This window comes from Triturus cristatus, chromosome 3_2 (genome assembly GCF_964204655.1).
Source record: "Triturus cristatus chromosome 3_2, aTriCri1.1, whole genome shotgun sequence".
Classification (NCBI taxonomy): Eukaryota; Metazoa; Chordata; class Amphibia; order Caudata; family Salamandridae; genus Triturus; species Triturus cristatus.
Genome location: NC_140584.1, coordinates 1041737103 through 1041763857, shown reverse-complemented (window position 1 = coordinate 1041763857; position 26755 = coordinate 1041737103). Strand labels below are relative to the sequence as shown.

The following is a 26755-nucleotide window of genomic DNA, read 5'->3' as shown; positions in this document are numbered from 1 at the left end:
ATAGGAAGGGACCTTTACAGCCCTTGCCCTTAATTGACATACCGTTTCTGAGAGTAGGTATGGACTTAGTTGGTCAACTGATCCCCTCTGCAAGAGGTCATCAATATATATTAGTCCTGGTAGACTATGCCACTCGATACCCCGAAGCTATACCACTCACGAGTATGACTACCCTGGCAGTAGCACAGGCTATGATATCTTTCTTCTCCACAGTAGGGTTTCCCCGGGAAATATTAACCGACCAAGGGACTCCCTTCATGGCGAAACTAATGAAAGACATCTGTAAGGTGTTGGGGGTACAGCATATTAGAACAGCAGTCTACCATCCCCAAACTGATGGCCTAGTAGAGAGGTATAACCGAACAATAAAAACCATACTTCGAAAATTAATTAGTGACTCGGGGAAAGATTGGGACCGTAAACTCCCTCTTGTTCTTTTTGCCATCCGAACTCATGAACAAAAATCAACAGGCTTTAGCCCCTTTGAGCTCCTTTTTGGCAGAAAACCCCGAACTCTACTTGAGATGGCAGCGGAACAATGGACGGAAGAGGAAGACAACAGTAAGCCCCTCCTAGGATATATGAAAACTCTGAAAGAAACATTAGCTTCCTTGTGGGATACTGTCCATCAGAATATGGACAAAGCACAAAAAACCCAAAAGAAATACTATGACCGACAGAGTAAGATGAGGTCTCTAGAGATAGGAGATAAGGTCTTGATTCTACTACCCTCCTCTGACAAGAAATTACTGGCTACATGGCAAGGACCATATGTAATCACAAAAAAAGGTTACCCCTGTTTCCTATAGAGTTGCCGTGCCCCATACGGGGAGGAATGGGCAAACGTATCACATAAATCTCTTAAAAAAATGGGAGGAACCTCCTGACCCTCCCTCAAGGGAACCAGTCGCCTCCATACAACAGGTGACTCTCTCTAAACCCCTAGACATACACGTAGGCAGCGACAATGACACAGGGAACGAGACACCCAATATGGGTCCAGATCTATCGCCCGAACAAAAGAACCAAATAGCACAACTACTCAGGGGGTTCCCGGGATTAAGTTCTAGCAGACCAGGACGAACTTCACTAATAGAACACAATATCATTACGCCAAGAGAAAAGATCATCAACCTAAAACCCTACCGCATACCCGAAGCAAGACGGATAGCGGTAGAGCAAGAAGTAGAGACCATGCTTAAAGCAGACATCATTGAGCCCTCTCAGAGTGCTTGGCGTTCTCCCATTGTTTTGGTACCCAAACCTGATGGTAGCATCTGTTTTTGTATAGACTTTCGTCAATTAAACTCCCACTCAAAATTCGACAACTACCCAATGCCACAGGTAGATGAATTGGTAGAGACACTAGGGGAGGCCCGAGTTATGTCCACTATCGACCTAACCAAAGGATATTGGCAAATTCCCTTAACCCAAGCCGCAAGAGAAAAGACGGCCTTTTCCACCCCGTCAGGCCTCTAATCATTTTAAAGTAATGCCCTTTGGGCTACACTGAGCACCTGCAACTTTTCAGCGACTAATGGATATAATACTCAAAGCCCACCATCCCTATGCTGTAGCTTATTTAGACGATATTATTGTCTATAGCCCGAACTGAGAGACCCACCTACACCATCTACAAAGAGTATTCAACACCCTAGTCCAAGCAGGGCTGACATTCAATCCCCGCAAAACCACACTAGGTACACATCAGATTGAGTACTTGGTGTATACCATCAGTAAGGGGGAAATTAAACCACAACATAAAGTAGAGGCCATACAAAACATCCCGCCACCTAAAAAACGGAAAGAGGTAAGGGCCTTTCTCGGCCTGGTCGGATATTACAGGAGGTTCATACCACAATTCTCAGAGATAGCCAGCCCTCTCACTGACCTCCTGAAACATGCCAACACCCGACATAAGTTGGAATGGGGGATGGCCCAGGAACACAGTTTCAAAGCCCTAATACAGCTGATATGCAACGCCCCTGTCCTCACGTGCCCCGACTTCCAAAAACCCTTTGTACTGCAGACAGATGCCCCAGATCACGGTCTTGGGGCCATCCTATCACAACCTGATTCCCAAGGACTTTTACACCCTGTCTTATACCTTAGTAGAAAACTGTTCCCAAGAGAGAGACGGTATGCCACTATAGAAAAGGAGTACTTGGCCGTAAAATTGGCCATGGAGTCCCTGCAATATTACCTGTTGGTTGTTCCTTCTTTTTGTTAACTGATCACGCTCCTTTGAACTGGCTAGCCACACACAAAGATTTGAATGCCAAAGTGTTGCGCTGGTTCTTAGCTCTACAGCCCTTCTCGTTTCAGACCCTACATCACCCTGGGAAACTACAAGGGAATGTGGACTATCTATCTCGCTTTCCTGTCACTGAATGGCCCGAACGTCCATCCCAGGAGGAAGGCAGTGTAATATGGTATCTACACTTACCAGGAACACAGGCGCGGCCCAGGACGCGCCTCTCCCCAACGCGACGGTTGGCGGACTAGTCGTCGACCGACTACTACCGGTGACGTCAGACGCCAACGAGAAGGAGGCAGTGAAGACGGACTCGGCGTTCGCAGAAAGGCGCTGCTCGGAGGAGACGAAAGGGGACACAGAACACAGGATAGCGGAGGCGGCGGGCAGCGCGGAAGGAGAAGACCACGGGGAAGCACAGCAGCTGAGTGGAAAGATGCCATAGTATCTGGACGTCCCAGAGTGGAAGAGGACGCCCCGATACCCACCGCTACGGTCCAGGAGGGCCGTAGCTCCAGGCAAGTGCACTGGACGGAAGTGTGGGGACAACTTATAGGGCGGGGTGGTAGGAAGAGGACCGAATAAACCTGAAGCAAGGAAAAGAGGGGGGGGAGGGAGGAGGAGGACACCGACTGTCGATCACCCCCACACCTTGCCCTCACCCTGGTGACGCTTTAATTTCTTTTGTTGGTGACGGTAGCACTCTCAACGTCTGACAAGTAATCAGACTGACTTTGTGTCCTGTATTTTCAGTTTTTTTCTTTCCCGAGACAACGGTGCCAGTCCCACCCGAGAGAGATAAAGAAAGATGAGAAATCGCAAGAAGAGGCTACAAAAACGGACAGAAGCAAGAGAGCGAGACATAACCTTCACTAGGAAAATCGCCTAGCTGCTTCTTGTCCACATTTTTTTTTTGTTTCTGCAGTTTGTTTTGGGACACTGTTCCTTTCCTAGCCTTCTCCTTCTTGTTTGAACCAATAAACCGTTCTTGAGGCGTGAACAACCTCAGAATAAATAAATCACCGGCTGCTGGACGTCCTTTAAACCCTCCTAGGCAAAGCCCCAATACAATACTGCCCCTACCAACTGATCAGAAATAAAAAAAATAGTCCAACCGAACCATTTTATTGTGGGGGGCAGAATAAAATGTATACCCATCATCGTCTTTGTTATGTCTTTGCCATACATCGACCAATCCATGCTCTAACACTAAAGTCTGAAGGGCCTTGAAAACCCTGGGTTTCCTACCAACATACTTTCGGTGACTTATTAAAATTACTTGCCAAATTAATATTCAAATCTCCACATAAAAACATTGGGTGCGGCCATGCTGCTAATTCTAAGTTTAAACATTTTAGGACTTCATGGTCATCCAAGTTTGACCCATATATCGTACAGACAGATAAAGATCTACCATTAATAACCAATTCCGCTACAGCCCACCTGCCTTCAATATCCTCTCTAACTTTTTTACAAGACCCAACACCTTGTTTTAGCAGAATGGCCAGACCTCTAATCATGGATGTCTGTCGAGAACAGGCTACAAGATCATAGCCCGGAACCTTCAAGCATTCCCGCTTTCCCCAGGGTATATGTGTCTCTTGCAGACACAAGATCTCCACTTGCATAGTTTGCACGATTTTAGAGAACAAGGCCCGTTTCTTCCCGTCATTCAGGCCACAGATGTTCCAAGAGCTTAAACGCAATCTACCCTGCCCCATTTAGACACAACATGAGACCTAATCTCCGCTCAAAGCAGATATGCCTTTTAATTACAAACTCTAACATAAAACAAAAACTGCTGTTGACAATGCCACGACTATAGTTTAAACCTTAATCACCCCCTCCATCCATGAACCCTACCTACCCCTACCCATAACCCTTCCAAACCATTCACCCCCTTATGAGGCAACAGGACCAGTGTCCTTATGATGGAATAGGCTGGTTCCCCGCACTCTACCCTGAATCCTTCCTCCCACTTATCCAGTATCCGAGGATCTGAGCTGATCATAACCAAAAAAATGAACACCAAGAAGAACAGAAACCCCTAGGAATCAGCTCAGCCCCCGTCATAATACCTCAGAGCCCCTGCAATGGTGAACCAAAGAAACGGACATCTTTAACTAGATAGAATGCAAAAGCTCCTTCGCCTGCACTTCAGATACAAAAAACCTAGTCTGGCCCTGGTAGATTATTTTCAACTTCGAGGGATAAAGCTGGGAAGCTTTGGCTCCCTTTGCTTGGAATGGAGCTATTAGCTAGCGTAGCTGCCACCTCCGCTCAACAGACGCTGGATAAAAATCTGGTCTGACGAAAAATTCACAGTCTTTCCCTATCCTCTTCCTATCTGGCCTAGCTAGGTCATAAATCTTGTCCCTGGCCAAGAAGTTATTTAAACAGATTAGTATTGCCCGAGGCTTGTCGCCAACCGAGCCAGAGTTCTGATTTTGTTTAAAGGGGAAGCGATGTGCACGTTGAACTCCCAGTCGCCAATCCCACTGCGTGACGTCCGAGAAAGCTTCAGAAAACAGCTCCACCACAAACTGCCTAGTGTCCGATCCCTCTCAGCCTTTCGTGATTCCCAGGATCCTTAAACTATTTCTCCTGGCCCTATTTTTTAAATCAGTCAACTTCCAGAGCATATCATCCCTTTGCACTTTAATCAAATCTGTAAGACCTTTCTGTGTTGTCAACTCATCCTTCAAAGTGGAAATCCTTTCCTCGGCCTCTACGATTCTGACAGCAATGTCCGAGCATGTTTTTGCCACTTTTCGGATTGAGTTTTGCATCCTACGGCATGTTCCATTTTGTTGTTGTACTCATACTTACGCCACTTTGTACAGCGCTCTGATACCCATATGGGTCATGTTCGCACATTATAAAACTTTTCAAATAAAATAAATAAATAAATAGTGGTGATGGGGTCTTCTGATAGCGGGAGGATCAGCTGGGTGTGAAGCGAGTAGGGTAGGATGTTCAGCTTGTGGGTTCTGACGATGTTGGCCAAGGGGGTCATGTAGGCGTTAAACAGTGTACGGTTCAGGGACACTGCAGATGATATTCTTGGGTTCCGAGGTGAAAGGAGGTAGGCGGACTCTGTTCTTCCGGTGAGGAAGGAGGTGATCCGTTTGAGGGTGTTTCCTTAGATTCCTATGTGATGGAGTATCTTCATGAGGGAGCGGTAGGATACAGTGTTGAACACAGCTGAGAGGTCAGGGAGGATCAGGACCGCCATTTTCTCCCCGGTCAAGCAGGGTTCTGATGTCATTGACTGAAGCAATAAGGGGGTTTCGATGGTTGGCGAAGAATTCAAATTGAGAGGTGTCCATAAGATGGTTGTTCTCCAGATGTTTGTGAGTTGACAGTTGATGGCTTTTTCAAGGGCTTTGGCTGGAAAGGGGAGCAGAGAGATGGGACGGTAATTCTAAAGATTTCTAGGGTCGGCGGTTGGTTTCGTGAGAAGGGGTTTGACTTCTGCGCCTTTTTTATTTTTCGGGGAAGGTGGCTGGTATAATGGATATGTTGAAGATGGCGGTGAGTCCTTTACAAAATATCTTGCTCCAAAGGTTGAAAATGTGGTGGGTGCAGGAGTCAGAGGCTGCTCCAGAGTGTATGGAGTTCATGATGGAGGTGGTGTTTGAGTGGTGAGCTGGTCTCAGGCGGGGAGCAGGCGTCGGGCTGAGGGTGTTGGAGACAGTGGGTTGGGGTTTGAAGTTTTTGTAGATGGTGGCGATCTTCTCGTGGAAATAGCCAGGGTGTCGCAGAGTTCCTGGGAAGGGGTGATGATGTTTTCGTTGGCTGAGGGGTTGGAGAACTCTCCGATGATGATGATGAAGAGTTCTATGGTGAGGGATTGAGCTAGTTTCGATCCTGTAGGTGGGGGCGCTGCTTTTCATTTTTTTTTTTTTTTTTTTTTAGGAGTCGGTGGCATTGGTTGAGGGATGTATTGAACGTGGCTTGGTCATGGGCTCCTTGCTGGTGCGCCATCTCTTCTCAAGTTGCTCGCATTCACGTTGAAAGGTCCTCAGTTATGCAGAGTAACAGTTGGCTTGTTTGGAAGGTTTATTGAGGTAGGTGGGCTTTACTGGTGCGACTGTCAGTCCAGTCAGTGATCCAGCTGGAGATGTTCTGAGTGGTTTGCTCTACGTTGGTTGAGGCGTCAGGTTGGGAGGTGTTGAGAGCGTCGGTCCATTAGGTCACAGATACTTTATTCCAGCTGCATTGATGGGTGCTGGGCAGCTTGTTGGCAGAGCTGGGAGACTATGAAGTTGGCATGGGCGATGGGGTGGTCTGTCGAGGTGATATCACTGCTAATGGCTGTACCAGACCTTGTCTCTGGCTGTTAAGATGGGGTTGACTGTGTGCCCTGCAAGGTGTGTGGGGTTGGTGACTATCTGGGTGAGGTGGATGTTATTCATGCTTTTGAGGAGGTTTGAGGTACTGGTGTCGTTGAGGTGAAAGTTAAGGTTTCCAACGAAGATGTAGTACTTGGAGTCAATGGCGAGGGGGCGATGAATTCTACGATGGTGTCGCAGAAGCTGCGGCGAGGTCCTAGTGGTCTGTAGGCGAGGGTGCCTCTGATGGGTGGTTTTGCCATCCGTTTGTAGTTGGAGGTGTTCCATGATAGGGCTGGCATCTTCTAGGGTGGTGGTGCAGAGGATGGTTTCTTTGTGGATGATGGCGATTCCATCTCCCTATTTGTTGATGCTGCCTCGGTGTGCAATCCTGTAACCTCCTGGTGCTACTAAGGCGATGTCTGGCGCACATGCAGGGTTGAGCCAGATCTCGGTGAGAAAGAGGAGATAGGGGGTGAGGAAGGTGATGGTATCCCAGATCTCTATGGCATGCTTGGAGAGTGATCGAGTACCGAGCAGGTGGCAATGGAGGGGATTTGGCGCAGGTGCGTTGGTGGTCGCCATGCGTGCGGGTGCTTCGTGTTGCAGATAAAGAGACAGTGCCAGCAGGAGAAACTTCCTACTGTGCTTTGAGGTGAGGTGCAGCAGCAGTTCTTACGGAGTCCAGAGTCCAGATTTCGGAGCTCGGTTGCAGGGAGAGCAGGGTTCCCAGAGCTTAGCTGCAGACTCAATCAAGTAGGATGGGATGAAGGATAGGTGGTGGGCTGCGCAGCGGCAGGGAAACAAATGGCGGGAAATTGGCATAATGCAAAAATCAGGCAAACAGGCACATTTCTACAGAGATAAGAGTGATACAATGCTACAGAGTGAACAGTGATACGATGTGGCTAATAGAGATTTATAGATGCTCTAGGATACAGCAGCTCTAATAGACTTGCGATAGACAGAAGATTATAGGATATGGGTCCTGTTCGGTATATCCAAACTGGGGGACATATGGACTGCGGAGGCGGGGATGCAGAATAATGTCCTTTGCAGAAATAAAGCTGACCGCTCTCCCAACCAGAGCTTTTCGCGATTTTGTGTACTGCAATTTAATCATAAAATTTGATGAGGCATGAGATACCCGCTATATTTCACTCATCTGCCGCAATAAAACACGTTTGTTTTATCACCGTAGCTGACCTCCTGCCCTGGGATAAATCACAGTCTCAGAGCCTGACAGCCAGCAGCAGAGGGGGAACCTTCCCACGACTCCTCCCTGCTGAAAGAACTGAGAGCGAGGATTCCAGTGTATCTCAGAGATATAGCTAGGAATCCGAGCCTCATATCTGTGAAGCAGAACTCGATATTCGTACTAAGTATGTATGTGTGCATGTGCATGTATGTGTGTATATAGTGGCTGAATTGCACAAATGAAATTGAAAACCTGGGATCAATCCTTGCTTTCCAGCATGACAACATAGTGGGATCTTAGGCAAGCCCCCTTTTTCTTTAAATCGCCACATATGACATCACCTTGAAATACATGAGTTCAGTATGGGCACTGTGCAAAAACCTCTTTTTTTTTTTTACTAAGCTATAATGTTGTTCTAGGTTTTGAAAATAATCTAGGCCTCATACAGGGTATACGTGACAATCAACTTGCCTCCTAGTTCACTAGTGGCAATGTCATATTTAAAAACTTTCACTGTAAATAAATGCCCCTCAATTTGATGCATTATGGTGAATTATGAAAATAATCTTTTTACATGATGTTTTCTGCATGATCTACATGTCAAACATGTTGGTGGCTCAGTCTATGCACAGGCACTGAATTTGTTGGCTCTCCGTCCTCTAAAAACAAAAAGCGGTGGAATCCTGTAGGATCAAGGTATAATGTTTATAGCAAGAAGGGCTAGTAGTCAATGTCCAAGGCAAAAAGGTTATCATCAGTCTGGTTCCTTGGGGTGTGAAGAAATGTGTGCTCTCATGAATACTAATTGACTTTTTTTTTTTAAAACCTCCACGTGGCTGTCAATAGGGATTTTAGAAGATTGGCTTCTAAGGATTTGTTCACATTTTTGTTTCAGAGATAGGCCTTCTCCCTGGTGATATGAATGCATACAATTATAGTTGTCCTCCATTGTTGAAGGAATATATAATATAATCGCCACCATGTAGTTATAGTTAGGTCTGCTTTTCTATAGAAATAGCGTTTTTTGGTATGCCAATAACTTTGGCCCCATCTGACAAATCTTCACAAACCTTTCCAAAAGAAAAGTTAATTCACCTCAGCTTCTTCCTGGAAAGCTTTGGAATGATTCATCAAGAAGGGGCGAGAACAAAAAAAATAAAAAAAATCGGGGGCTCCCAAAATGCAAAATCCCCATGCATTTCCTCTAGATTTCTTTAGACAAGGCCAAAGCAAATACTGAACAGAATTACACCAAACTTGACAGGAAGCTAGATCTTGGTCCGCAGATTGTGCTTTATTTGGTGTAAATCAGTTCAGTAGTTTCAGAAATTAAGGGACAAAAGTAATTGTACCTCTGGATAGTTGGGTCGGAGAGAGTCCAATTTCCACAGGAGCGAGTACTCAGATAGGCTGCCAGTAACATGAGAAAAGTTTGCTGGCACCCATTAGAGGACGCGGTGACTTAGTCAACTGCCCTAAACTAAAATACAAAAAGAAAAATAAGGGGGCAGGGTAGAGTTAACCTGCCCCCCCCCCCCCGCCCAAGGGGGGGGGGGGGGCGAGGGCATTGGACCTTGTGGGACCCATCCTCTCCCCCAGGCAAAAAAAACTAAATAAAAGATTGTGAAAAATGCTGCAATCCCACAAGACTCCCGAGAGATCGAATAATGGCAGCCAGGCCATATTTAATAACCTTATGCCCAGGTGAGCCACACCCCTGGGGCACTGTGGGCTGCTCTCTCCCCAAGCCTGCAGAGGTCACAGGGAGCACACTCCCAGGGTCGAAAATACCTTATTGGGGAGGGCGCGGCCCCACTCGTCAGGTGGCCCAACCCTGGGAGATTACATTTAACAAAAAGAGGAAGGGGGGCATCTGTTCTCCCACCCTCAGCCTCAAAAGGCACAGGGGAGCCTACCCCGGGGTCAGTTACTTGAAGGGAGTTAGCCGCATGGTCCGTCGTCCTAAGCCATGAATGGCCCCAGGGACCCTAATTTAATTTTTTCATAGTTACTACTCACAAGGTTTTGATCTTATTGATCTTAAAGAACAAGTTACTTACCTTTGATAATGCTTTATCTGGCAGAGACTATCTAGCGGCAGACTCCTTACCCTATAATATTCCCCATGCGTCAGATTAGAGTCAGAAGATCTTGAGCAGTACCTCTGCATGTCGGTAGGTGGTGCTGATCGGCTCTTCATTTGAATCGTAGACATTGTCCACGCCGCAAGTGACATGCAGGGTGCCGAACATATAATAAGCACAGTCACATCAGAAGGCTGACACCAGTGTGCAGATTCTGTGCAGATTCTAGGGGCCTACAAGTACCTTTTTAGGTGGTAAAGGCCAGTTTGCAGAAGGTGTGATAAGAAGGGGGGGGGGGTTTATAAGGAATCTGCAGATACCAGATAAGGTGATACCAGAGGTAAGTAGCTTGCTCATCTAATAGAGACGTCCAGCTGCAGATTGCTTACCTTCGAATACATACTAATGCAATACCTCCCCAAACATGGGTCTGCCAGTTGCCTCAGACCAAAGAGACCTAGAGGACCAAACGTGCAAACTTCAGTTACAACAGACATTGCTGTCAAGGAAGCAGTGGTTGTTGGGGGGGGGAGGGGGGGGAGGCAACACAGTCACAACACATTTTCCAATGGTTGGTCGGATACTCTAATAACGCTTCGTCAAGGAGCCTACCAGCATATACACTGAGTCTTGATCCTGACTTTTAAACTGCCATATTTTCACAATGGTTGTACATTATGTTCCAATAGTTAAAATGAACAATAAGCAGGGGAATTTGCAATTCGAAAGACAGGTCACTGTCAACACTGCTATAGTAGGACAAGGCGCAGCTCTTGCTTCAGAATCACTGATCACCATTCTTCTGGCACATCCCTCTGCCCAGTCATCCCACAAAGCATCTGCAGTCCTAACTGCAGCCCGATTCAGCCATGGCATGTATGTTGGAAATTTGCTCTTTCTGCTATGTCATCCAAAAAAATGTTTTGGTGTGAACCATATTTTTGCTGGCTATACACCTTTAGCACTTTACCTCTGCTAACCAGTGGTTAAGTGTTTGGACTTCTCCTTTCAACATGAGGACATTGGGCATATCAGTCCTAATTGGCATATTTAACTTGGCTACAAGTTCCTTGTATACAATTCTTTAAGTGTAAACAGGGCCTGTAATGCAAATGGCACCAGTGAGCTGCAGCACTCATTGTGATGCACTCAGCAGTGATAATGCAAACATGACTGCAGGCCTGTCACCACTAGCCTGGGTGTCCAGGTTTAAACTGCAAACTCAACCTTTCAAAAGAACCCTTTAACAGGCCTAAAACCCTGCTTTTAAATATGTATACGGCACCCCTGATTAAGCTTTATTGTCGATTAAGGCAGGATGTATGGTATTTGGAACTAGGACATGTAAGGGTTAACGCTGAATATATCCTCACTGTACCAGGGTTGGTTGTACTATAGATAGCAGTGGGATACAATATTAAGTTTAATAAATGTGATATCCGCCTAGGAAACAGCACCAAATATACATTTGCATATATTTATTACAATCCCAATTCACTGGGGAAGTCGAATTTGTGATAAATATTTTCGAAAGATGACTTTTAGAATGTCACCTTTGCCCTGCATGAAGTGCCTGGAAGCTAAATCTGCATTTTGCTCTCCACCTTCTGCCAGCCAGTAATTATCATTTCAATGGGCGTGAATGAGGTGTGAATTTACTCCCAGCACAGGGACAAGGCCTCGGTGTGTGGAGGTGGTTGTATACTCTTGACAAAATGGCCTGTGGGCCCAAGGAACTGATTACCTTGAAACAGGCCTACTCTGTTACAAGCAGATGTAGCCAACGCCCAGGCCTGCACCCTTCTTTTGACCATTCAGCCAGACCGCCTCCCAACACAGTGGGCCTCTTGTTGACATCACAATGTCAGATACTGTTGAAATGTCAAGACCTGCTTGACAAGTCTACTGGGGTTTTTCATAGGACAGTGGGAGAGCACTTCAAAGGAGGGTGATGCAACACCGGAACAATATGTGTGTTTTCTACTGTCTGATTGCTGGCAGCTCAGCTTTGTCCTTTCAGACTTCGGTTTCCAAGTTTGGGGGGGGTACAGGGACTGCCTAGAACTGGATTTTAGTATTAGATGCGGGAGGACACTAGGATTACCATAGTACACTCCCATCCATACCCCCAGCACGTCTGGCCCAATTTTAATGTTGCTGAAGACTTCAGACAGTTTGAAAATGCCCAAAGTGGGCAGGGTTAGCCCTGTGAACATTTAACCCATTGGTTAAGGCATCCCTAGGGGTCATTCCCACCCACTAGCTCATTCCAGGAATACATTTGGAGTCAAGGCTCAGATAGCTGCCCTCCCGGTAAGGGTAGAGGGACACAACAAGTTACAAGATGCCTTTTCCAGCAACTGCTCAGCTCAATAGTAGCAACTGGACCTGAACTTACCACTCCTGTTGGCCTCTGCCTGTTTTTGCATTTCAATGCCATTACCAATTTGGTACTGCATAAATACTTTACACATAGTCTTTGAGCTAAATCTATTATGTCTGCTCCATACCTACCAACGAATGCTCAGGTTTATTTAGCGAATTTAGCTGTTCACCCTGACAAGGATTGATATTATTGCTGGAGGTGGGTACCTTACCCCCTCGACTAATAATCTAATTTCTTACACTATACAACTACTGAACATCTCTGATGGACCCAGAGATCTCCCAATAATTCTCTGGTGCTTAACTTACGGCAATGTTTAAAGAACTTCTGCAGCACCAAAACCGTAATAAAATTAAAAAGGCGAAACAATAAAAATCACAAATCGAATTAGAAAAACAGAGCAAAATGTAATAAACCAAATGTAGGAAAGTGGATTATTATGTGGCGTGGTTGTTGACCTCACCATGTAATAATATAAAAATCTCTACCAGGCTCAGGGTTCGGTTTCTTTAATAAAAGTCTTAGCTTAGTCCTGTGTAGCTATGGCACCAAGCAGTTAATCAAAGTAACAAGTGTTAATAAGTAAGAACTATGACACTATAAAAATTTTACACCAAGTTATAAAACCATAACAATAAAAATCTATTTAGGGACTCCGTAAAGATGATTTTTCAAAGGTATTTAAATTCTGTTGAGTAGAGTAAACCATTGTAATCTGTTTAGCGGGTTATAAGCCAAAGGGCCAAAACAACTACCAATCTTCTCTTTGACGGGCCACAATGGGTTGAGAGCCAGTCACAGTGACCGATTAGGTTCCTTGGAGACAGTTGCCTGTCTGGGAGAGCAGTCTGAGTCCTCAGTGAACTCTTTCCGTGGTTCCGTTATGAAGTGGCCCTGATGCTGGCGATACAAGATGCGGAGGGGAAGCGGTGAGTGTTTTGGGGCCACAGTGGTTTCCACAAGTGTCAATGCTCATCTCCGGCTTCAGGACTTGATCTCCCATGATGCAGCAGTGGAGGTCAGTGCAGGTGCAGTCGCCATTCATTATGTCGTAGATTTCTTTCAAGTTACCATGGCTTGCTGCTTCCTGGGCTTCTGTGGCATGACCATTGGTGAATCTTTTCTTGTCTGCTCTTAAGATTCTCTTTGCTTCCTTGTTGGTTTCGGTGTACTCGCCATAAGCTTTACCTTATTATACTATTGTTCGGCTGGTGTTGACTGTATGAGTGGGCAGAATATTCCGTTCTGTCTGCGGAATTCTGGCAAATTCATTACTCATGTAACGCAGAGTTCCGTGTGGCGATATTTTCTCTTGCATGCGGCTCCAAAACGGTAAATTGGCGAGTGCGAGCGGGATTTTCACACCCCTAGTGAGATTACAGGTTGGCAGAATGATATGCGGCTAGATTTTTCTACCACAGGTGGTCACAACTATTTGCAGTCAGAAGGCTTCCGCCTGAATAGAGAATCTATTTGTGCTGCAGCCAAATCAATTCGAGCAGCTGTGTTTGTAGAAAGCACTACCGGTGCAAAATAACAGCGCAACATGCCTGTTTTTACCCGTTGGCCTAACTCCGCAGAATCTCGCAGCTTTTAAATGCAACTCTGAAATTCTGGAGTCAAATTCCCAGAGTTCCGCCCTCCCCTAGTTAACTTCAGTTTTTTCCTTTCTCTCGTGGATTTTATGGAGAGTCTTGGGGGAGATCCATTCTTTATGCTGATGTTTTTGGGACACAGTACCTAGTAGGCTGAAATCACTTTTTCTTGGATCTTCTCCCACTGACTTTCTACTGGCTCTCTGTCATCTTCTAGTTCTTGCAAGACTTGAAACTTGGTGCTGAGAGTGAGTGAGTATTCATTTTCTGTGCATCTTTGAGGAAGGTGGTGTTACATTGCTGACGTCTGTTTGTCAGTTCCAGCCATGCTTTCTTCAGCTTTAGCTTCAACCTGGCCACAGGGCGATGATCTGACGCAATGTCCGCTTCTCTCATCACTAACATCCTGCAGGGACATTCGTAACTTCTTGATAATGCAGACATGGTCCATCTGATTCTCTGTTGAATGGTCTGGTGGCACCCACAATGCCTTGTATATCTTATGCGTGGGAATACACTGTTGCTTATCCCCAGACTGTTCAAGGCACAGAGATCTGGGAGTCTTTCACCATTCTTGTGTTCAAGTCGCCAAGTCCATGGTTGCCCAGGACTTCTTCATACCCGCTGTTGCCTACATTTGAGGTCATCCATCAGTATAGTAATGTCTCTCTCTCTGGGCATTTCTCCAGGATGGACTGAAGTCCACTGTAAAACGGATTTTGTATCTCTTCTTCGCTGTCATTTGTAGGTGCATAGCACTGGATAATAATCATATTGAGCCTCTTCTTTTGTGTGCAGAAGGTCGCTGTTATGATTCTGGGACCGTGGGCTTCCCATCCAATCAGAGCTCTGCTGGCAATAGTATCAGTGCTACTCCCAGAGTATGTTTGGAATTCTCTTCCTCATTTCATAATCATCAGCATGCCTCCTGGGGCCAGCCTTTTCTGTCTGGACTGTGTCCATCTGGTCTTACTGATGCCAAGTAGGGCAAGGTTGCAGTTTTTCATCTTCACTGCCACTTGGGCTTTTCGCCTGTCTTGTGCATGGTCCTCATGCACCATGTTCCAATGGTGGTAGTCTTGGTCGAAATCAGGTAGATTAGCTTTGAGGCTTCCTGGTATCTCAGGCTTTTACCACAAAGGATCATGGATTGCCATGAAAGATTCCTCCCTCCCCATAGCCTGGAAGTCTTTTGGTTGATGTCCATGTAGCTAGGATTTGTTTTACATGGTGGGATAGCTGGCCCCATGCATAACCCTCCTCCTTTCGCAGCTGGACTTGTTACATAACGAGGAAATTCTCCAGCAGATACAGCAAGCCAGAAGGCATGTTAAAGAAAAAGCTGGGAAGATGTGTGGAGCACTTTGAAGAACTGTTGAACCAGCGGGTGTCGCAGTCTCCACCAGAATTACAGCCAGCCAACAAGAACTTGCCAATAGACTGGAGCAGGCCAACCAAGGAACAAATACGGCAAGTCAAACATCTGAGAAATGAGAAGGCAGCAGGACTAGACATTCCTGCAGAGGTACTGAAGGCAGACACAAACATCAGTAGACCTGCTTTACCCATGTTTAAAAGGAGCTGGAGGAAAAGGTGCCATCAGAATGGAAAAAGGGATATCTCATCAAGAAAGGCAACCTGAGTAACTGTGCAAACTACAGAGGAATAACTATCAACCCCTGGCAAAGTGTTCAACAGAGACATCCAGAACAGAATGAAGGAACAGGTCAATGCTCAGCTGCGAGATCAGCAAGCTGGCTTTCGCAAAGATATACTACACAGACCAGACTGTAACACTGTGCTTTATCAATGAGCAGTCGACTGAATGGAATTCTTCCCCCTTACCCCCTCTATGCCAATATCTTAAGTTATGAGAAGGAATTTGACAGCGTGAACAGAGACACTCTTTACAGAGGCCCACAGGAGGGTCCAAGCCATGTCTACTTGCCACTGGTCAGCTGGGTACTTCCAGGAAAAGACCTCTTTCCGTGTCCTGTAGCTTGAAAAGGTTGTCAGCCTTATGACCTTTGGAGTCCAATGAATGCTTTGTCCTGTATACAAAAGGGAGCATGTCCAGTCCTGCATAGCTCCTCTCAGATCACAGACAACGGATCCAGTTCTCTTCTGAACTTCCACAGGCCCAGAAAGTGTTCTGAAGTGGGTGTCTGGTGATGCCACATTTATGCGTGCCACGAGCTAGTGGGTGGGGTGAGTCTTGGTCACTCACTAATCAATGGGGGTAAAAGTTCCCAGGACCTGCGTAACTTCTGTTATAGTTCCTGTTTGCCTTACTGCAAACGAGGCCCAAAATTAAACCTGTCCAGGGAAATCCAAGTTGGCAAAAGTCTCTGTCCACACTCAATTTGGGCTCTCAGTGCGAGTGGGAGAGTGTACTGTGTTAATACTAGAATCTTCCCATATCCAACACTAAAATCTAGTTTAAGGCAGGAACTGTACCCACCACAAACCCAGCAACAGAAGTTTGGTAAGAAAAAAAGCTAGGTCCTGCCTCAGACAGTGGATACACAAGATTTGTCTTGGCATGTTCTCTCCCTTTCAAGTGTGCCCAGAGTGTCTCATATGGCTCAAAAAATCCATCAAGCAGGTGCTATAATGCAGAACCAAAAAGGAGGCCCCAGAGCCCTCACACTATATTTTCTGGAGAGTCAGATGAGTAATCTCTGCCCATTCAGATCAAGCTACTGTTTGCTCCTAAGACACATTTCACTAATTTCTCCCACCTATTGAAGGCTAATCGCTGACTGGGAGGATCTGGAGAGCCAATGCAAATTAGCCTCTAGGTGCTTCAGGCAGGGAAAATGTAACCTTCTAAAAGCTACCTTTCCTTAATATTTATTAAAAATCTGACTCCACCATTGAATTGGACTTTTAATAATTACAAATAGCAGTTTAATTATTTCTCTAGCTAGAACCAGTCCAGGGATACTATACTACTATTTAACGCCACATCCCAATGCTTCTCCATAGTCAAGTCAACCTTTCTACACTCAACATAGCTTTTTGATGCCAGTCACTGCAAGGACTGATTAACATTACATTTCTACATGCCCCACTTTTAAATACGTTGCACCCTGCCTTGTGGGCACCAAGGCCTACACTTTTTTAGTTTTTTGGATGGCTTATCAATATTCAAAAGGGAGGGACAGACTTGCTAAAACGGTTTATTTTGGCAGACTAAATTGCAGTTTTTACTCTGCTACAGTTAGGCTACAATGGTATACTTGAAGCCATGTTTGCACTATAGTGGATGACACAATAGGTGCTGCAGTCCACCAGTGACATTTAACTTACAGGTCATGGGTACACTTTCTACCACAAACTAAAGACTTATCATTAAGTTAAATATGCCAATTAGGAGTCTGCCAATTCAACCATGTTTAAAGGGAAAGCACAGACACTTTGCTACTGGTTATCAGGGGTAAGTGCACACAGTTCTAAAGTCAGCAAAAGGCAAATTAATTGAGTGATTATGTAGAAAATGCGGAATTCTTACAGACCAATATGATCATAAATAATTGAATTCCAGTATAGTATTTTCCCTTTGGTATGCCTTAACTGGCTGAAAAAATGTAAGATATGGACGCTGTGTAGGGCTTTCAAGTTTTTTTGGGACATAACTTTCTCTAAAAGGATTTCTAGCCATTCATTTTACTTGTTAGGTGGGATGAATTCAAACCGGTCCATTGCAAGGCTCCAATAGCAAGCTGGATATATTCTTCTATTATTCATTGATACTAGTTTCATAGCTTTACCTCTCCATATAAGTGGATCTGTGCACACTAGAGTAAGGCCAACACTGGACTGTTCTGCAAGCGGTCAGAAGAAACTGAAATGAACAACCTTGGATTGCTTTCCTCCAATTTGATACAGGCGGGCCCTAAACAAGAATGTCAACCTCCTAGTTGCAGCCATGACAGCTGAAAAGGGGGACTTGAAGCAGTATATGTAAAACTTTCTGGCAAATGAAACTACTAGAAGCAAAAGTGTAACGAAAAGAAAGGTAGATTCAGCTGCCCTGAAGCTTACTTTAAATTTCCATTTAAACTGTCCAGAATCCAGTTGCTTTCAAATACATCAATGCAGTTGTAATTCCTTATACAAAGAGATCATTGAAGGAGAAAATTAAACCTCATGGTAAACTCAACTGCTTCCCACATATCAAGAGACAATTACTTGGACAAATATTGAAGTTCTAGCAGCCAATGTCTTAGGTTTCCTCTGCAGACAACAAACTATATGAAATCCCACCACATTATGTCCCTTTCCTCTCCCTTACTTGCAATTCCTCTTCCTCCTTCACAAGCTCCTTTTGAGGAAACAGATCCTTGGCTTGAATGTACTCCAGACTGGGAGGCCCCTCATCACCCTGGAAGAACAACGAAACACAGGTTTTCAATGTTAAACTAATAGTGAAAATAATTTACAATCCTCCAAATGAATACCATCCCTCCAAATGAATACCATCCCTACACCCCATATCATTGTTGTTGTACTATCTTGCTCCAGATTTATTACCCATCCATTGTCTCCCTTCGTTTGCAACCCTATCTCCCACTTCTCAATTTCCACCAAAAGAGCCTCTTTGGCAATCGATGAAAAACACTTCTTTTAACAGTTGTGTTCATCTTCAATGACTTTCTTGTTAATAAACAGCACCCATGGTGCTGCTGGGTGGTTACTAACACCATAATACAGGGGTGGGGGCGGGAGGAAACAAGTTGCTTGCATATAACACTGACTTCATCATGGGTATTTCTTTAAGAAAAAACTGTGGTGTGGAATCATTTCATGCAAAGATACTAGAACGCTTCTAGTCTCACTTTTGGAGGTCAGCTCAAGGAATAACCACTTTAAATTCTGGGCAGAGGATACATACCCTTCTGTAATTCATTGTATGTAGGCACCCTCACAGACTAGCTTTACTAGAAAAAACAGAGGAAGCCACATAGAACCTCTAAGATGGGGGAATAATGAAGGCCTTGTGTAGTGTATCATGGGTACTTATTTAGTTTTAGGTCATGCAGAACAGATTAAGAAAAATCAAAGCACAAGAAGCATGGATGGATGACGCTGTAGCCATCTCATTCTACCAGGGCTATGGGAATAATCTTCGACAGGAAGGGCACGTACCTCAAACAAAAGGCAGCTATCAAAGGTAGAGGGACCTCATTGGCAGTTGCACTAAAAAACATCCTGCACAAAATAACCGGCCACAATCTTATCCCTCTATTAGAAGTGCTTCGAGCTAGGCTTCTACCTACAATCACTTATGGTAGTGAATCGAGGAGAGGGAGAGAGGTGATCACTTTGGATAAGGTGATCTCCAAGGCTGTGAGAATAATATTCAATATCCCACAAGACACTTCGCCAGCACAAATAAGGCTAGAGTTCGGCCTCCAAAAGCAGCAAATAACACGGAAAGGTGCCTGTGTCTAATGCTGGCACAAAATGAAGGGAGCCGAGCCCAGCACATTGAACTCATACTTATGGAAGGAGATGAGAAGAAAAAAAGGACAGTCTTGCAATGGCCTACCTTCAGTCAGCAATTAGGCTTCTTGCTTTACAGGACATATGGGAAACCAGTATACACCACAAAAGCTTCAAGGATCTTGTAAATAAATCTGTAAAGATTGTATCCCTTGAAGAAGACAAAGCAGCACTAAGCAGGAGGGCTCACGGATGGTTTGTAATCCAGAGTTATTCGAGGTGCAAGCCACAAACATACCTAGGAACAGGCTTCTCGAGACTCATGAAGGAAAGTTTTCTGCTTCTGCGGTTGGGAATCTTACCTCCCTCCATGGAAACGCACAGACACAACTAATCATTGTAGACTATGTGGCGACACCAAAGAGGATGTCTTACACCTACTGTGAATCTGCAAGGGCTTAGACGAGGAACGAAGACAGCTATTAAAGCCGCACCTGACCGAAAGTCAGATACGAACATGTAGACAGGCGGTGAAAGCCCGCTTCGAGGGAGGGGACATGCGGTTGGCCTGCAGCTTCATCTGCTTTATGAGTGCAGTAAAAACAAAGCTAGCTCCGGCAGTACTCTAATAAATCGGTCCTCAACCCAAGCCCATCGATCTCGGAGTTACTCGCTGGAATCTTTCTTAAAAGAGATCTACTGTGGTTTCTACTGTTTACAACTACTATTCCTTGGGATTTTAAATAGTGTTTTATCTGGGGATCATTAATTGTGTCATAAAAACCGCTGATTGTAACTGGCAAACATGCACTTTGGATCTGCATCTCTAGACTTCCATGCTAGTTCAGTCATGACTCTTAAAGCCAATTTTGTAAAAATATGGACTGCCCTAGCAACTCTTTAGGAGAATGGTCCCTAAATCTGACACGTTGCACTTTTTCATGACACCTATCACACCTTATTGCTCGTACTGTTTGCCAGTTTTTATATTCTCCTTGTGATTTTATGGATATATTGTAATTTCTAAATTAATTTTAACTAACTTTTCTATTACAAAAAAGGTTGTTTTACGTACTTTGCATACATGTTTTACTATGTAGTTGATTGCAAAGGTTTTTTTTAATCATGCAATAAAGAGATTACTTACTTACTTACCAGGGCTATGAGAGTAATTAAGAGACCTTATCGTTAGTAAACTGGTGCATGACTAACAGCCTAATTGATTTAATGTTAAAAAATGACGCACAGCAGAAGGGTAGAGGAACAGAAAGAAGAGATCAATGACAAAGGATGTGGCTTCTTTCATTGGCCACTGCACCAATTTCCCCTTCCAGTGTGGAAAAATTCATGCAAAACTGAGGTACTGAAGGACACCTGAAGAAAAAGGTGAGAAGTCAAAAATTACTCCGTTGCACTGTGGTCAAGAGGGTAATTTTGTTCCCTGATGCTACCAAAGTCCAGGAAACAGGGTGGATGGTTTCTACAGGACGTTGAAATATAACATCTGTTCATCCTACATCCGGGAAGACAGGGCTCTTTTTCAAATAACTTATTATCAGAACTCTGTCTAGCCCGCTGACCATCGTAAGTGCCCTCCATAATTGTAGGGGCTTTTGAAGTAAGAGTTGGTGTGGAAGGCCACAGAAGTTGGGTTACAGTTACTTGACAAGTGAATGATCCACTTTGTTGTACACTGTGTCATGGGTGAACGTTGCTGGCAGGTGCAGGGACATGGGGGTGTGGAGAGGCAATACAAGGGAACCCTCCAGCATCTAAGTTAGTGGATGGGTCTCCATAATACGAAGTTGAACCCATGTTGGACTTAAGAATCCACTGGCAGTTATACTATCCCTTCTAAGCTATCAGATATTACATCTAACCACTCTTGGAAGGCTGCTTCTCTTACCCATTTCACCTCCTTCCAGATGAGTTAGTACTTTTGTGCTCAGTATCCAGATAAACAGATTTAACAACTGATCTCGGAAGGGAACTTGTCAGGAGAAAGTTGAGTCAAGGGGGTTACTGTCAATCAGGGTATGACGAAGGCAGTGCGAGAGAAAAAGCATTCTATCCCCCCTACCCTCCATGTCCTTTACTAAGCAGGAGTAGGAGTTGAAAACCTCAGAACTGGGTAGTGGAGGATAGTTAGGAAAGTCTAGACCACTAAGGGGCTAGGATTCACACATTTCTAAGTTGAGCATTACCTTTGTATTGACAATTGCAGTTCAGGTATTTAAACTCTCCAGCCCTATACCTAAATGCCTCATAACAAAACATGTAGTTGTGTGGCTTCTCCAACTTGTGATTAGATTATCACCCGGCTCGCCCTTCTTCACTTTTGTTATCTTGTCTCACTTCGGCTCCCTCATGTTTCCATGCTAGATATTCAGTGCCTAGCACTGTATAAGTGTAATAGAAAATACTTTTATTTGATTTTTTTTTTAAATCATAAAAGAGTGGAACAAACCACCAAAATACATACGACATCAAAGCCATTGATCGAGTTAAAAAGCATTAGGGTTCACGTGTATCGAAGAGAACAAACTTCAAGATAATAGATTAAAACTACATGGACTAGCTTGCTCCTCCAGGATATAATGATCAGCAAGTGCTAAAAGAATACGAGCAACGATTAAAAATGAATAAGCAAGAAAATCTGTGTTGTCAAGTTCAGTTCAGCAGTCCTTATCTAGTTCTTTTGCTGCTATGTTCCAAAGTTTTATTGCCTTGCAAGACAGTTGAACTGAAGAGCCTCCGAGACATTTTATAACAGCCCCTCTGCAGGTCCTCATTTGTTCTCTCCTCAGTGTTTCCTGAAGGAGAGTTTTCCGGGTGTCTTGTAGCACAGGACAAATACATAGAAGGTGTAGTAGTGACTCATCTTCTTGTCCGCAGAGACGGCATTCCTTTGTTGTCCACGTCCCTTTCAATTTTGAAGTGAGATCTTTCGAGGGGAATGATTCCAGCCATAGTAAGGTCAAGTTCCGCTGTTTTTGGTATGAGAAATGTTCTGACAAATACGGTTGGGGTTTCAACGTTTTGTAGTAAGATTGCATCACGGCCCAGGCATGAGGTTTGTAGGCCAGGGCGGCTTTGTCTATTAGCAATGAATGTTGCTTGATGGCTTGGTTTGCTGCATTTTTTAACCCAGAGTAGGTCATTCCTGTGAGCCAAGCCGCGTCTAACTTTAATGCAGAAAGCGATTCCTTTAAGACTGGGAATAATGGATTTGCTTAGCCTGGATTGTTTTTCAATCGCCTACCAGCAATAATGGGCAATGGTGTGGTCTTCTGCTGCCCTCATCCTCCAATAGTATTTTACCAAGACTCCTTGTCTTGCATGTATCTGGTCTTTTAGACCATATTCTAGTCTTATCTGTGCTTGTGAGATGTGACGTGAAATTGAGAACAATTTCTTAAATAAACTGGATTAAGCGAGGTTTAAAACGGTCAAATCCTTCGCATTTATCATTTCCAATCCGTGGGATATGGATGATAGAAATTTTTCCACAATGACCTTCAGCAAATGGTTTGCAGAACTGCTGCTGAGTTCTTTTATGCAAGACTTTGAATGTAAATAGCCGTTGTTTTGCCTTTATTTGTCCTTGGTCCAGGTGTTGCTTAAAGTTGAGGTGGCGATCTAGACGGAACCCCAGATACTTGTATGTGTCCACCTGGGTCAAGGGTTTGTCATTTAACGTCCAGATGAATTTGGGGTGTTTTTGTGGCAATTGGAAAAGCACACAACCTTCGATTTTTAATGGTTAATTAATAATTGAGCAGAGGTGATATATGCGGCTAGTTGGAAACTCAGCTGCTGCAAACCTTGGGGCGTTTGAGATAAGAGGACGATGTCGTCCGCGTATTGGATGTTAAATAGACAGGGGGCCAACAAGCACCCCTGTTTTAGGCCGTTGCTAGTTGGAATTTTATTAGTTAGGCTGCGCCTGTATCCTTTTTTTATTTGAACCCATGTTTGGAAACAAAGGTGGAGGATTGCCTCTAGTAGTTTGGTTGGGGCTACCCAGGTTTTCATTTTCGCCCATAGCTTAATTCTCAAGACATTGTCAAAGGCTGCTTTGAGGTCTACCAAACACATGTACAGGATGTTTGATTTTGCAATGGCTTGATTGGCTAGAAAGATGACTGCGGATATTTTTATTAAAGTGTCCATCCCTGCCTGAAATCCTGTTTGTGTATTTGGGATGAGATTTATGTGGCTGACCCAATCCTCCAGGTCTGCAAGCAAGTTTGAAGTGTAGAATTTTGCCTCTACGTCAACAAGCGCTATCAGTCTGTAGTTGTCTGTAGTTGGATGGATCGGAGCATGCCCCCGATTTATATATTGGTTGTAGAATGCTTCCTCGCCAGGAGTCTGGAATCGTGCTGGACTCTAGAATACATGAGAACAGTGGAGTAAGATGGCCAGACCAGAAGTATGGATCTTGTCTGAATACTGCATTTGGCAGGCCATTTGTCCCTGGTACTCCATCTGATCTCAATTTTTTTATGGTTTTCAATACCTGCTCTTGAGTGATCAGTGGGTGGAATTCCAATGTTTTTGTCCTAGCTATCTCCCGGGCTTCTGGTTGGGAGTGGTCTTTGTAATTATTCTGACTGTGAAATGGATTTTTAAGTTGTGTGCCATTTTTGGTCTCTATTTTCACGGTGGGTATTAGTTTTTGTGCCGCGTGAGTTGTCACCCTGGTGTCCGTCCCCATCGATTTTGCCGATTTAGGGGTGTTTGACTCGCCCAGGAGTGAGATCGTGTTGTATGTGGCTTCAATGTGGGCTCTCCACGTATCTTCCATTATATCAGAGTTGAAGTGTTGGTTTTTGCCTTTCAATAAAAGGTTGATGTTTTCCCAAAAGCCTTTGGAATCTCTTTGCATGCTGGCGTGGAGAAGTTTCATCCAGAAATGTTCTTTGTATACTTGCTTAGCCACTGTCTTTTTTTATTCTTGCTATTGACATTAAAGTCTGCTGTGATGGTTCTGTGCCCTGGGATTGCAATGATCTTAATTGTTAGTTCAGGTTTTTTTTTTTTGTCCTCAGATTGTTTGTGTACCAATCTGCCCTGGTTTGTCTTTGGGCATTATGCCCATTAGCTGGTTTGGAGAATTTTTTGTTTAGATCAATGATGAACGACTCCCAGGCCTTTATGCACAGGGGTTCCGCTTCTGATAACGCCAATACCGTAAGACATGTCCCCAAGATGATATCTATTTTGTTCTTATTCCAGATAAGGCATTTTAAGTTGTAGGCTTCGATTGATAATGACATGGCCTTTGCTTGTCCTGACCTTATTAGAGTTGAGGTCAGTGTAAAGGTTTGAGGATGGTGGTCGCTTTCCGCTCTCTCCTTTCTTTGAAAATCAGCGATAAGAGGAAGGAAGCCTGGGTCAGTCAGGGTATAATCGATGGTTGAGCTTGTTTTATTTGTCACTCTGGTGAATGTTGGGGAGCTATCCAACTTCCCTCGTCCATTTAACGTATACAGCGAAAGATTGTCCAGGCGAGCCGCGCATCTCTTGCCCTTTGTATACCATCTGCTTGTGTTGCATTGTCTTGCCTGTGTGAGACCTAATACATTTTTTCCCGGTCATGCAGTATGTTCATGTTAAAGTCCCTAGACAATATTATTTTGGCTTGTGGGTGGGTAAGTTTTAATGTTTCAAGTGTGGCGATCAATAGCTCGATTCTTTGCCTTTTTTTCTTGGCGGCAGGGTGGATGTAGATGTTCAGGATCAACAAGCTGGTTAAGAGCGAGACGTGGAAGTGTTTGTCTGTGCTAGCTATGCACCAGGCTATGGTCTAAAGAGAAGTCCGTTTACGACTTCTAAGTCGAGAAAGAGCTCAGGAACGAAGAATCAGGATTCAATGTTGATAGGTTGTCTAGGTCTTTCGTAAATGAAAGCTAAAGGGTGCCTGAAAACATCCTGATAAACCACATATGTGCACACTGGGGATGCAATCTTATTGAGTGCTTCTGGGCTAAAATGAAAGAAGATCTCCTATGTCCGGTTAGGGTGCTTACTGGTAGCAAATGAGTGGTTAGAAAAACAGGGACCTATATCCTAGCATGCGAAACAAGGATTCATAAAAGCAAAAGAAAATCAGTGCTAGGTCTATAACCAGAGGGTGGTAAGAATGCTGCCCTAGTCATATAGATGCAAGGCAGACTTATTGTATACACCCCTGGAGACTACAGCCAATATGCAGACCCCCTGGGGTTTCAATCCTAGGCTGTCAGCATGATATTTTGGAAATGCACTGCTAACGTCATCACCGCACAGAACTGCAGGGGCAAACTCACACAATTTAACATGTGGAAGAAAGCACAGGCAACTATGACAGAAAGGTAAATGACTGGTGAGGAGTTTGCATTGAGAGCACATTTTTCTCAACCCACACCAGAAAATGGGTTCTGTTAAAAAAAACACTTGCAGAAAGAGGCACTGAAATGGCAAACAATGTACTAACAAATATAAAGGATTAGAGCAGAGGTCTTTAAACATTTGTGCTCTGAGCTACCTAAGCAAAATCTTTTGAAACCAAGCCACCTCCAAATGTTCATGGCAAGTATTGGGGGCGCTAAAGGGTTGAGCGCAGAGGGCAGGGCTAATGAGATCATTTCAGCTGTACTTTTTCTGAACTCATAATACTTACTAAATGTGAGACTAATTGAAGAACATATATTTTTTTAAAAACACCAAATAGATTTAAAAAAAAAAACACATTACTCCCCATAGTGGAGGTATAATAAAACCAGTAAAACTCCTGGGCTCAAATGCAACCATAACCTGCTGCACTAATTAGATCTGCTGTTCCTCCATGCCCTTTTGTAAATTAAGAATCTTAATTGTGATGCAGTGTGCCCTTCACACTACTGGGCTCAAGTGCAACTAAGCCTGATTCGCAAATGGTGAACAAGCATTGGCAAAGCCAATAGATCTTGCCTTTGGGTCCTTTTGATTTTAGCCATGCTATACAAAAGCTACGCTGCTGCTTGCAGCATGGCTAAAAATATTTTTTTTAAAGTAAAACGCTATGACGCTGGCCACTCATTATGCTTTTTTATGGCAAAACTTTATGGCATTAGTTATCCACCTTGTTATGATCTAATTCGAGAGTGGTACCACCTTGTAAGAGCACTGCATGCTACTATTAACTGATTAGATTTGTGGAAGTGTTTCGTTTTGTCAAGATAAAATTGTAGACAGCTCTTGACATCCAAGGAATGTAATGTCCTTTCTCCTGCAGTATTTGGATCACGGAAAAAGTCTTTCGAATTATCAGTTTATTTAAGTGGGAGTCTGATGGAACTTTTGGAATGAATTTCGGATTGATTCACAGAGTCACTCCCTCGTTTCTAAATTTGAGGAAAGGTTCATGAATGATGAAAGCCTGTAGCTCACCAACCTGTCTTGCTGATGTTAGTGCCAAGAGAAGAGCCAC

The 26755-nt window shown here is 44.3% G+C and overlaps 1 protein-coding gene across 3 annotated transcripts in view; it reads right to left on the bottom strand.

Moving 5' to 3' along the window:
• MTMR4 (myotubularin related protein 4) overlaps positions 1 to 26755 on the bottom strand; it is a 651646-nt gene that overhangs the window by 496025 nt on the left and 128866 nt on the right. For all 3 annotated transcript variants that reach the window (XM_085649730.1, XM_085649731.1, XM_085649732.1), the window contains one exon: positions 18149 to 18238. In XM_085649730.1, coding sequence (XP_085505856.1) covers positions 18149 to 18238 — 90 coding nt within the window. The remainder of the gene's footprint in view (positions 1 to 18148; positions 18239 to 26755) is intronic.